General features: G+C 31.5%; 1 protein-coding gene across 1 annotated transcript; it reads right to left on the bottom strand.

Annotated features, from left to right (window-relative positions):
* Positions 1-1367: 1367 nt before the first annotated feature.
* LOC108215298 (spermine synthase) lies at positions 1368-6186 on the bottom strand. The gene is made up of 11 exons (XM_017387729.2): positions 6019-6186; positions 5196-5428; positions 5015-5059; positions 4468-4544; positions 4259-4381; positions 3507-3611; positions 3349-3421; positions 3096-3167; positions 2543-2738; positions 2213-2342; positions 1368-1738 (listed from the first exon to the last, which is right to left on the bottom strand). The coding sequence occupies exons 2-11, from the start codon at positions 5392-5394 to the stop codon at positions 1679-1681; spliced, it is 1080 nt and encodes a 359-aa protein (XP_017243218.1). The 5' UTR covers positions 5395-5428; positions 6019-6186; the 3' UTR covers positions 1368-1678.
* Positions 6187-13514: the final 7328 nt, after the last annotated feature.

The following is a 13514-nucleotide window of genomic DNA, read 5'->3' as shown; positions in this document are numbered from 1 at the left end:
AATAATATTAGTGACGATCAAGTAACTATTAGAAAAAGTATATAATTAAAGGATTTTAATCAACATATAATTAAAAATAAAGTTAATTATATATGTATACATATATACTCCCTTTGTCCCTGTCATTTGTATACATTTGGTTGGGACACGGAGATCAAGAAAAAGTCTAAAAAATGAGTAAAGTTGGATGTCATTTGTAACATTTGGTTGGGACACGGAGTCCAAGAAAAAATCTAAAAAAATGAGTAAAGTTAGATAAAAAGTGGGTATAGTGGTGAGATCCATTTATATTTAATAATATATTTGAGATAGTAGAAGAAAATAATGGATGTAATAGTGTTTATATTATTATAGAATGGAGACAGTGGAAGTAAGTAATTGGTGTAATATTATTTTATATTATAAAATTTACTACTTTTAAAATTTATATAATTTGCGGGACGTCCCAAAAAAGACCCTCAAGGCCGCATGTTATTCCCCGGCCTTGGGTGTGACATGTAGCGGCCGTTTGTTTACCGGAAATAGAAACTTCTAACTTCTATTTTTTTTTCCCGTTTGTCCCTACTTTTAAGAAGTTGAATGCTAGCTTTTCTCTCCTTGCATCTATTTTTTTTTTGACTCGTTTGTGTAAATAAGTAAAAGTCCTCTTAATAAGTTAAGAATATTGGGGATGTTTGTTTGCCGGAAGCAGCTTCTGCTTTTCTTGACCCGTTTGTGAAAAAAAATAGAACCACTTTTAAGAAACTGAGAATGCTAGCTTCTCTCTCACAGCTTCTGTTTCTTTTCCAAACACTTTATTAACTTTTTTACTTCTCACTTCTACTTCACTTTTTTACTTTAAACAAAAAATCACTTCTTTTAAGTTTGCCCAAACGGTCCCATTAACTTTTTGTCTCAGGGGTTATACTTCTTTTCCAAACACTTATTAACTTATTTACTTATTTACTTCTCACTTATACTACACTTATTTAATGTAAGTAGGAAGTCAACACTTATTAACTTATTTATTTCTCACTTCTACTTCACTTCTTTAATGTAAGTAAGAAGTCACTTCTTTTAAACTAACTCAAACGGCCCCTAATATATGATATATGAAGTTGGTTTGGTGGATAGCGTAATTTTATCGGTAATAGAGGTCTCTTGTGCCTTTTATGTCCGTGTTGCGTATCAAAAATGGTCCGTGTTGTGTATTGAAGATTGAAGATAGCCCTGTCGAGACTGGAGAGGGGTTTTTAATACTATTTGTGCAACTGTCGCACATCTTAGTGTTGTGTGAAGATTGGTCTTAACAAACTATCAGGGTCAGTTCTCCGTACCAGGTCGAGTGGACTAATATATGCTCATCAACTTGAATTAAGGTCTGTCAATACTAAAAGCTACATCCCCATTATATCCAAACAAACAGTTTATATAGCGAAACAATTACATTCTACTAAAGCTCCGAATCTTACATGATTAAATATGAATCCAAACCAATGAACAATGTACTTGAGTACAAATTTTTGAACCCAAACCAATGGAGAATGTACTTAGGAGTACGAATGCTGCAGCTATACACGTCTCTCTCTTCAAATTACTTCATAATAATTGCCTATTTGCACACCGCAGAACATGAGGACAGTGATGTCAGTAAGCGATTGAAAGGATACAAACTTCTGTCCTGCTTGCTGAGGGTATCTCAAAGCCGACTCACTTCCCTTTTGACAAATGAAGGCAATGCAAAGGCTGCTGTATGAACCTGTTAGAGGAAAAAGAATTTTACGGAATCTATTATATAATTTTATTTTATTTTCCAATTTCTACTTTCCAAGCAAGGAAGAATTGCATCATGATACCAACATATGTTGAACAACAATGTAAAAATACAGCTTTGCCAGAGTTTCTGTTTTAAGCATAAACTTTAGGGGGTACACTTTGTCCTGACAGTAATCCCCAGACCAGTAATAGACAATTACATCAGACCAAACTAGAGACTAATTTTGCAAGGTAGTATGTTCTAATATAAATGAAAAATAAAATAAGGGGAAAGATCTGCTTAGAAGTCAAAACCCACTCCCCACAATAGTTTATTATTTGAAAATTACGATGACAGAATAATGGCATAAACCCAGTATACCTTGCTGGAAAATTTTGACTGAGTTGGTATTACAGTCTGGCACAGTAGCTAAATAAGATAAACCCAACGAGAGATTTGATACAAGGAAGTAATTACCTCCGAATTGTAAAACCTAAGTTCCCTCCTATAGTTGAGGGCTCCATCTAACATCTCAATAGGGTTAGCAGGGTTCCTAAAATCCACAGGTGGTCCTTCAGTTGAACAGATCAAAAATCCAATAACACCACTGCATAGCCATTGAAAAGTCATATTTAATAAAAGTAACCATGAAGCAGAAACTGTTCTGATTGTTATCAATTGAATTAATGAAAAACATATGGATGCTGCTACTAAGTAAAGGTATGAACTCATTAGATAGCAGTTCCCTAGAGTAAATGTAAAAAACAATAGCTACCATAATGAGGAAAGAAATCAATTTGTTTTTACCTAGGATATGTTGGAACACTTGTCCATGCATAATGAACAGAACCCTTAAATGCATTTTGGCAAGCACCATACATATCATCTATAAGATGTGTATGTAGCCACATACTCTCTGCCATGCTACAAAAAACACCTCCAGGTCTCAGTGCTCTTGCTGCAGACTCGAAAAAAGGCTGTTCCACTAGTTCTTGAGCAGGACCTAGTCAAGAAGGAAAAACAAACAATAGGATTCTAATTCAATGATGAATTTTTAGCTTTTAAGGAAACTATGTTTCCTGCAGGTGAAATCTCACAATAACTCTCTTACACATATAATATCATAATGTTGCATATTTAGATGTCCCTCCAAGTCCAGGCTCCATCTAATAGATTATAATTGTCTTATAACGCTGCCGTAGCACTATATTTCCTCTAAAATATAGTGATCTCACTTTCATTATGCTGTAAGATGATGTGTTCATGTGCATCCAGCAATAGTGCAGGAGTGCATTACAGTACATTCCAGACCTCCTCTAAACAAAAATTAATATATATGATCGCGTGTTGTACAACATACCAATAGGATCAGATCCATCAACAATGATTGCATCATACTTCCCTTCAGGTGCATTCCTTAAAAACTCGGCACCTATAAAATAATGAAGCATGTTAAACAAGGATCAAATTTGGAAGCAAGAGAACTTTTTAACTCATTAGCAAGAACCCTCTCTTTGGCACACCCAGTCAAAAGGTAAGACTAATTTAGAGTATCAATCTTTAATACACATGTACGTCATTTAAATACAAAGACAGTTAATTCTCGGATTTACCATCGCCAACATGAAGTTGGACACGGGAATCCTCATATCCAATAGCCAGCTCTGGAAAAAACCTCTTACTCACCTATAACACACACAAAAAAAAAGCCATGAATATGAAGTGACTAACGACAAAGAAGTAGATATTACCAGTTGGATATTCCACTTACATCTATAACCATGTTATCTATTTCACATATATCAATATGCTCCACAGAGCTGTGACGACAAATTTCCCTCAATACTCCGCCATCACCACCACCAACAACCAGGACCTGCATTAAGAATATTACGAATAAGCAACAGGAACAAAGCAGCACAATGAATCAGTCAATACCTTTCACAGACCCATTTGAAAGTCAAAGTTGAGGCTGTGTAATGTATGGCATTAGCAAACAAGGTAATCAACTGTATGTTGACACATATACAGTTTAGCTGTTATCATTTTTGTCATACCAAGTACAATGGCAACAATGATACAAACATTTAAAATGATTTGAGAAGAAAACTAAGAAACAATTAAACACTGGTGATGATTTTTCACAAGGTTCTCCTAACATGAGTAGTAACCAATCTGACAGAAGGCTGCAGGTGTAACACTGGGATTAATTTAATGATGATAAACTTAATTATTGGTTTCACATTGTCGCACCAAGACACATATCCTGCAAAATATATGTACGATAAGAAATACCAAGTAGAAACCCTTTTGTAGAGGATTTAGGAATGTGTGGGCGGTGGCAAAACTACTCTCAGATTCTCAGCCTATACTTACGAAAATATCAACTACCAGATAAAATCTTGCAATTACGAGCAGTATAGTATCTCCATGAAAGTTCAGACATGTAACAAAATTACGAAAAATATTGTTAAACCACATAAAAAAAAAAAAAACTATAAGAATTATGCTCAGCAATATTACATTCTTGGGGGATGCAATTGAGCAAAGTGGAAGATGAGCAATCATCTCCTGATATGCACATTCATCTTTCTCCGTTAACTGAAGAATCCCATCAAGTACAAGCACCTTTCCATATGCAGCGGACTACAGAGAAAAAGCAGCACTGTTTAACATATTACCAAAAACAGAAACAAGTTGCCATTAAAATTTTAGAATTGATAATGCTTAACCTCAAACACAAGGATCTCTTGGTACTTGGACTTCTCTTTGTACAAAATCTTATCCATTTTCAGGGAATGTGCTTCTCCTGTAGGTGAAAGTCACTCAATTACCCATGTATGACAAAAGAAGTATTAAATAGAAAAAAAAAAAAGTGATTACACTTTTAGGTAACAAGAGGGTACAACAAAGATGTTCTCATGGTTTAAAAAATAGGACCAATATGTCAATACATGATTCCAGACTTGTAAGGCTTAAGTTGAAATTTTTCAAGGTAGATGTACACCTGTTAAAGTGGTATTTTATTTCAATGATTTAATAGTGTTCATTAAATCTGTAATTGGAAAAGCATACATTTCAACATTACATCATTACCTATAAACCCCAGTTATTAGGCACTAAATTTAATATTTTGTCAATAAATGACCATTGCATCTATCCTTTCATAACAGCCACGCCTTATCATAATTTATGGTAATCATCAGAACACATTATTATGTTCTTCTATTACATTGTAATATGTGTGTCTAACAAATGTAACCTTAATAAAATTATTACCTGGCCACATTGGATTGTTAAAATAAATACATTTGCCACTTTTATCTGCAACAAAAATGTACAAAGGAAAATGAGTCAATAGAAACACTTATATAACTAAAACCAATTGATAAATCAAATCAATCAGAAGAAAGGGTCCAAAAAAGAGTCCTGCATCATTATTAGTAAAAACGATAATGACCTGCAGATGACTGAGGCTCAGAGAACCATCCAGAAACCACAGTGGAATGACAATTAGCTTCAAACTCAGGATCAAGACTTCTAGCCTTCACACAACAAGATGGAATTTTGGCCTCATCCTGATCTGTGCTAGTCCCATTTCTCCCCTTCACATCCATCAAAGTCTGGTCCTCCATACCGCTTCCTACGTCGCCTGCCATATATCTTCAACTTTTTCTTCTTTGGATCCAGTCTCTGATTACGAAACATGCACTTATCATATAAGTATATAACAATATCTATACATCATCCAAGCCCAACACAACTAAATGTCAAAACCCCACAAATCATAAAACTTAACAATCAAACACCATAAACACAAAATAACTTAAACCCCTCACCTCTTAATCTCTACTAAAACTTTTTATCCATTCATTCAAATTTCAACCCACAAACGAAACATAATAGCTAAATTTACTCAAAAACAAGTTCAAGTAACCACCTAAACGGACCTGAAAAAGTATATGCAACTTCTTTCTTAAAATACCAACACAAATATGCACATTACTTACACCTATACATATAAAGCACCTAACTTTATGAACAAAAGAGCATCTTTGATCTTTAAAAAAAATAAAAACTAGCGTACAATCAAAGCAACCCAACTAAAGATTAGCTTCAAGATTCTCAATTCACATATCAAACACTTTAAACAACAATCAAAACACAATCTTTACGAATTAGGGCTAAATAATAAGCAAAAAAAAAACAATTAAAAACGAACAATCAATCAACAAATTCACATCATCATTATGTAAATAGAGAGGCAGAGAGATTACGCATACATGGTGTCAGTGAGATGATTAAAATGACGTCGTTTGTATTTTGTAATGAAGAAGAGGCTCCTCTCACAGAAAAGCTGTGTTTGGATGAAAAAATATGGCGTTTTGGGTTGATATATAGACACAAAATTATTACTTATACGCATCTGTATGTATAGGTTGATGTAGAATGAATTGAAACATTTTTTTCGTGGGATGTTTTGTAATGACGTAAACACCCTTGTTTTGCTGCAATGAGTTGAAAGAGGAATTTGGCGCATGCCCATTGGCGAGTGGCTACTAATCTTCCTTTTTTTTAATAAGATTTTTTTTATTATCTATATTGAATTTGTGGTATTTTGCACTATAATGTGAAAACAAAAAATTGTTTTCTTGTTGTTTTGTTATTCATCGGATTAAATAACACTGAGTTATAGAGATGGGCGGATATAGACTCAAAATCTTAAGGGGCACCAAACAAATTTTCGGCAAATATTTATATATTTTTAAATTTTGGGAGGACACTTCTATAATTTTGTAAAATTTAAAATGGTGAAAAAAAATTTTAAAAAAATTTAGGGGAGTGCGTGTCCCGTGCTTTTTTCTATATCCGCCCTTGGTTATAGGAATGTGAAATTTTGATGACTTTTTTAGTTTTTTGTATTTACCTTTCTACAGCAACATTAAAATGCTTCGGAACATTGATTTAAAATATATAACTAATTTTATTATTAATTAATTCATTATTCGTTGAAGGTTGAACTGGTTAATTAATCACTTTTGCGTCTATTATAACAACACTATTTCAAAATAACTACAACGGATTAAATTTTTCTATTTAATTTAAATGATATTAATACATCAATGAGTAATATGATATATAGCGATTAATCAAAAGTTTCGTAAAGAAGACCGATATATATTCCATCAATATTGTCTATATAAAATTATATTAAAACTTCATTATTTTGACTTCATTCTAAAATATGATAAATTTATATTTTAGAGGTTAAATTTCATTTAGTCATTAAATTGACGAATATCAATAACTTGATATATATCACTTTTAACACATTTCAATTTAAAAATAAGTACAAATAGGTACAATTATATTTAAAAATTATTAAAATCCAAAAAAAATAATGTACGGTCAAATCGTAGATAAAATTTTGCTACTGGATAAGAATGTTAGAGTTAAAGTAAAATACAATAGTTATTAAATTAAAGGAAATATCAAATTAAAATTTTAAATTTTGAAAATATTCTTAAAGATACTAGAAATAATTTTTCATTAATTGTGGTAGCTTGCAAGAAAATATGGAAAATATATAAAAGACAATTTATCTTTTCAAAACACATTTAACATAATTTTTTAATATTCATTATAATTTTAACGATTCGACATCGATAAGTATAATGACATGTGATTACTTTTTGTTATCAATTCAATATTTTTTACTCCTTCCGTTTTAATTTACATGTCCACTTTCAAAAAAAAAAATTTGTTTCAAATTACTTGTCCACTTCAACTTTCAATGCAAAATCATATTTCCAAAGTCAATCTACTCGACATATCTCTTATTTATATTTTCTAGATCAATCTCACTCCACATATTTTGATCATTTAATGCAATAAATTTGTGAACAACCATTTTTCTTAAACTGTGTGTTTTTTTTAAAAGTGGACATCTAATTTGAAACGGAGGGAGTACTATTTTTTACCAAGGATTTGGGGAATAAATGTTAGAATTTTAGGTAATCGCTAGGATGGTTTGGTTCATGGGTATAAGGAATCAGATATGGTGTTTATCCATTTCAAACCCATACACATACCCTTGTGTTTGGTTGGAAAAAATAAAATCAGAAACCCATACTTTAAACCCCATGATATGAGTTTTTGAGGGAGGTGAGTATGAGATGGAGGCATCAGATGCATTTATTTTTTAATTTTTTTGTTTCTATTTAAGTAATGAAATATTAATATTTGAGACAAAATTAAATCAATGATACAAAAATATATAATTATAATAATTTTATTAATATTTTTAATTAATATAAATTAACAACTTATTTTTTACAAAAATTGTATATATTGATTCTAACACCCAACCAAACACATGATATCAGATATGATACCTCAAACTCATACCAACTTAACCTGATTACTCGTTCCAACCAATTACCCCTCCTCAAACCAAATGACCCCTAAATTTAATACTCCATCCATTTCAAATTAGATATCCACTTTAAAAAAAACACACAGTTTAAGAAAAGTGGTTGTTCACAAATTTATTGCATTAAATGATCAAAATATGTGGAGTGAGATTAATCTAGGAAATATAAATAAGAGATATGTGGAGTAGATTGATTTTGGAAATATGATTTTGCATTGAAAGTTGAAGTAGACGAGTAATTTGAAACAAATTTTTTTTTTGAAAGTGGACATGTAAATTGAAACGGAGGGAATACCCAGATCAGGATGGCACACCAACGTGATCTAAATAACTATGTACATAAATTTTATTATTGGACAAAACTTACTAAATCATTAATTATATTGGACAAAATTTATCATTATAAAAAATATTTCCAAAAGTTGAAAACGTTTCGTAATCATAATAAAATTTGAGTTTCTGTAAATTGTGGTCACAAATTTTGAGTCGGTCAAAGTCAGAAAATAAATTAGAAAAGAACATCAGAGAATGAAAAATTACACCACCGACAACATTATTTAGTCTCACACACTGTTGTAATTCTTTATGCTCTGGGCAGGAAAATATGTCAGTCCTTTTCGGTCAGCCCTCGATTCCAGAACATCACAAAAATCTGCCATATATCTTAAAATAATATTATTATATTTTTGAAAGTTAATATTTTATTTTTTAATCATTATATATATTATAGAATTATAGACATATGATTGATTATACTACATATAAATTATTTCGGTTCGAATAATCCGGATTTTACCAAAAATATCCGATTCTTAGGGTCAGTTTTTTATCAATCAAAAGCTAATCCAAATCAAAAATAATTTATGTGACAATTCATACAATTGTCAAACCAAGTCTAATTCTAGCATTATTGGTTGGTCTTTTTCCAGAAAACAACGAACTAGAGGAAAAAGAAAAGGGATTTTCTATGGTGTGCCCAAGGGCATATAATAGTCCCTAACTCCAATAAAAATAGCTTCTTTTGATTGGTGGATGAATAATAAATGAGAATGGCCCCCCTGCATTCACATCAACTCCACCAATCAAAATAGGCCATTTTTATAGAATTTAGTGATTATTGTGTGCCCTTGGGCACACATTAGAAAGACCGAAAAGAAAAACACGAGGTTCTGGAAAGACGCACATTTGGAGGAAACGATAAAGTAGGTGAGAATGTGAGTTAGCTAAGAATGGAAATGTATGGCTGAAATCTCCTATGAAAAGCAACTTCTGGGCCTAGATCATAAAAGTCAGGACAGGCATAATTATGGAGTCACAACTCACACATTACGTACCACCTACTCCCTCTGTCCAATGAATTGTATACAGTTTTCTTTTTGTGACGTCCCATTAATTGTATACATACCAAAATTAGTACTCCCTCCGTCTCTAAATACTTTTCCTGTTTGTACTTTTCACGTTTGCCAACACACGTTTTTGATCGTTCGTATCTTTTATTTCGTAGTAGCATTAAATATAAAAACTTCACCGTATTAAAGTACTTGTGAATACGAATCTAACAAGATCACTCATGATTATATTTAGTTTTATAGATTAGATGTAAATTAGTAATTTGTCTCATGTTATGAACAGTACCGACATCCCAAACAGGAAAAGAAAAAAGAAACGGAGGGAGTAACTTTTATAATATAAAATAAAATTACCTCAACTACTTTCCTCCACTATCTACTTTCTATAATAATATAAACACTATTACGTCCACTACTTTCCTCCACTATCTCAAATCTATTATTAAATATAAATGGGTCCCACCACTCTACTCACTTTTCACCTAACTTTACTCATTTCTTACGCTTTTTCTTGGTCTCCGTGTCCCAACCATTTGTATACAAATGACGGGGACGGAGTGAGTACAATTTATGGCCGGTTAGGCATTCCACACATATCTTTTTCCGTGATTTAAATCAAGGGTGTTTAGTAGTGTGCGAATTTAATTTTTCGATATTAATTCTCGTATTTGTATGAATTGATATTTCAAATTAATTTTGAGGAATAATCAAAATTGGAGGGAAACTTTTCTGTCATTTATGATTTAATCATAGTGGTGCAACAACAAAAATGTTTGTACGTGTGTGTATATAATACTTTGAAAGAAATACTTGGTAGTGAGTTAATTTATTCTTGTAACTTTCACAGATAAGATATTATATATCTTGATAATAAATAAATAAATTTAAGTTTGTTTTTTGAAATTTTGAGAGTACTTTTAATAACTTAGAAACAAAAATAATAATTACAATTACAAGATTCTCTTTGTTCTTTGTTCTTGAAGTAGCAGTTTCATCATCTGAGGGGCTTCAATCGGCTTTCACTGGTGGAAAATCCCAAACTTTCTTATTTTTTTTATCTGATTTATTTCTTTCAATAATATTCCTCGAGGCAGGATTTCTTACCTTTGATTTGTTTTTCTAAATTTAGATTATCGGAGTTTTCAATTTATTTTTTTATTTCGATTCAAAAGGAACTTATCGAATACAAGAATTGTCTATCTTGTGATTTCATCAATCAGATTTAAGCTTTTTATTTTTATTTTTATTTGTTTTCAGTTTGTTTTTATTTCGATTTTCGACTTGTATTTGCAGGTTGTTTAGCTTTGTTTTTCGCTTCTTAATTGTAAACGGGATTATTGATTTGGTAATTAAATTTTGTATGAAATCGTAGTTCTGATCCATAGTTCAAACCATAGTTCTGTTAGGGCAACCAGGGCTAATGATCAACCGGTGCAGTCAGCCCAACTGCACCGGGCCCAAAACTTTTTGAGGCCTCAAATTAATCCACCGGGCCTAGTTATATGTATCAGATAAAACATAAATTAGTTTAGGAGAAAAGAAAACACATACACAAAATGAAAAACAGTCGTCTCTCTCGTGAGTCGTGAATATGGTTGGAGCTTTAATCATTCTCCTCCTGCTTCAACTCACAAGGGTAAAAAATTCTCTCCTATATATACCATTTATAACCCATATTATTTTTATTATTTACATCTCATCATAATTTCTTTTCTTTTTATTTATTTATCTTCTTCTCAATTGCTTATAGTGAAAATCTCTACAAGAATAATTTACTGCTTTTGGGGATTCACTCACAGTACATATATTCGGGCTCCAATCAATCAATTTTGTCAATAAAAGGGTCTCAAATTTAAATTTAGCACATGGTCTCTTATTTGATTGAGCCTAGGGGTGACAATCGTTTCGTTTCGTATACTTTCGTTTCGTGTATTTTCGTGTTTCGTGTACTCGAAGGTGAAACCCGTATCCGCCCGTTATTAATTTCGTGTACCTAATTTGAAACCCGTATCCGTTTTGAATCGTTTCGTGTATATTTCGTGTAATTTTCGTGTATATTGATATAAAAATATTAATATATTTTTTAATCAAAAAATAGATTTAATATATATTTTTCTTTGTAAATTTATTAAATGTGAATGATATATATTATACTTGTATACAATTCTTTATAAATTTGTTAATGTATCTACAATATATACACACACATACATATAAATATATACTTTATACTCAATTATATATTTAATATATCATTACATATATATAATAAATATAATCTACAAATATTTCGTGTATTTCGTGTACCTCAAATGAAAACCCATATCCGACACGAAATCTATCGTGTAATTTCGTGTTCGTGTACTTTCGTGTTTCGTGTGTCGAAAATCAAATTCCGTATCCATTTTTTTCGTGTCGTTTCGTTTCGTGTTAGTGTGTTACGTGTCAAATTGCCAGGCGTAATTGAGCCGGCCTGAGAGCAACGATGAAGATGGTATCATAATTCAACGAGAATGCATGAAATGAAGCGGATACTTATATTTGTATATACATTAACTTCAAAATATCGTTTAACTGTGTCTTTTTATGAGAACAAATAGTTTATTTTTTTTCTTTGATTCAAGCGTAGCTTATCAATATCAGTAGCCCATGAATTTCTCGAAGCAGCTTACGGTTGGAAGTATCTCATTTCATTCGATCATATTTCTGGGTCATTGTTTAGTCCTCGAGGATCAGGCACGACTCTACTTGGTCATGCGTTTTGGTTTTGAATAACAAAATACATTTCGACAGTTCGTATTGGAGTGCAGGAGGTCAAGGGCGGAGCGAGAAAATAAATTACACCTGGGCTAGCTCTTAGAAAGTTTTGGATTTTTTTCCTTTTACCCTGGGCTACGGCCCACCACAGCCTTTGGTGTGGCTCCGCCCCTGCAGGAGGTGCTTTTGCTATTACAGTAGAAAAAAGATCGATTCTGTATTCTGAATGAAGGGATTAAGTGCATGTTTGGAAGCGGGAAAAAGTATTTCTTTTTCAAAGAAATAGGCTTATGCTTTTTTTACTCATTTGTGTAAAAAAATAAAAACACTTTTTAAAAGTTACAAATGCTAGTTTTTTTTAGAGCTTCTATTTTTTTACCAAACATTTTAATCACTTATAATTATTAACTTAATTTTAACTTCTATTTCATTTTTTTATTTTAATAAATAAACGCTTATTTTAAGTTCATCTAAACGGCGCCTAAATCCTCCCTCATGGATGGGGGAAGCGTTCCTGCAATAGGAACTTGAGTGTTAACTGGTGGCAGGGTATTCTGAACTTGCTTTTTATATGAAGAAACAAATGCAAATGAGATTCGTCAAGCCAATAAGACTTTTGTTCCTGAAACGAGTCGGGCTCCTTCTAGACTTATATCTATTTAATAATTATATTGGACCTTATGACAAGGAATTTTTTTTTTATAAGAAACTAACTGAGAAGTCGTGCGTTGCGGCCTATAAAAATTATATTAATAATTCAATATTAATAATTGTAGAATGCAATAATTTTGTGGCTGTTTAATAAAAGTATATTAATGATTAAAAATTAATATTTGTAGGATAAAATAAGTTATATATTATAATAAATTTTGATGTAATACCAATACTAATATATAATATTGCAAAATTGGACTATAATTCATGGTGAAAAAAATGACAATAAATTTCTACATGCAATTAACAATTTAAAACACGACGAATCTTAATTTTATTTGTGTTTTTTTAAAATAATCGTGTTCTTACATTGTCACCTTCCTCCAATATCCGTGAGACAGCGGTCTATAATTACCCTTGCTTGTAACAATAATACTGTATGAATAGTTTTCACTTAAAAGTTGCTTAAACGGAGCAAACAGATTATGCATGAATAATATATTTCTTTGTACAAAGTAAATCATATAAAAATTAACAACAAACATGTCCAATGAACAAAACAAATATTATAAAAGAAATAACAAAC

Source organism: Daucus carota, chromosome 3, assembly GCF_001625215.2.
Source record: "Daucus carota subsp. sativus chromosome 3, DH1 v3.0, whole genome shotgun sequence".
Classification (NCBI taxonomy): Eukaryota; Viridiplantae; Streptophyta; class Magnoliopsida; order Apiales; family Apiaceae; genus Daucus; species Daucus carota.
This window is presented reverse-complemented; position numbering and strand designations above follow the sequence as displayed.

Coding starts and splice junctions, on each gene's coding strand:
- LOC108215298 (XM_017387729.2), bottom strand. CDS start 5,394: ATGGCAGGCGACGTAGGAAGCGGTATGGAGGACCAGACTTTGATGGAT. Junction 3,168..3,348: donor CCAACTTCATGTTGGCGATG/GTAAATCCGAGA, acceptor ATTATTTTATAG/GTGCCGAGTTTTTAAGGAAT. Junction 2,343..2,542: donor AGTGTTCCAACATATCCTAG/GTAAAAACAAAT, acceptor ATGGCTATGCAG/TGGTGTTATTGGATTTTTGA.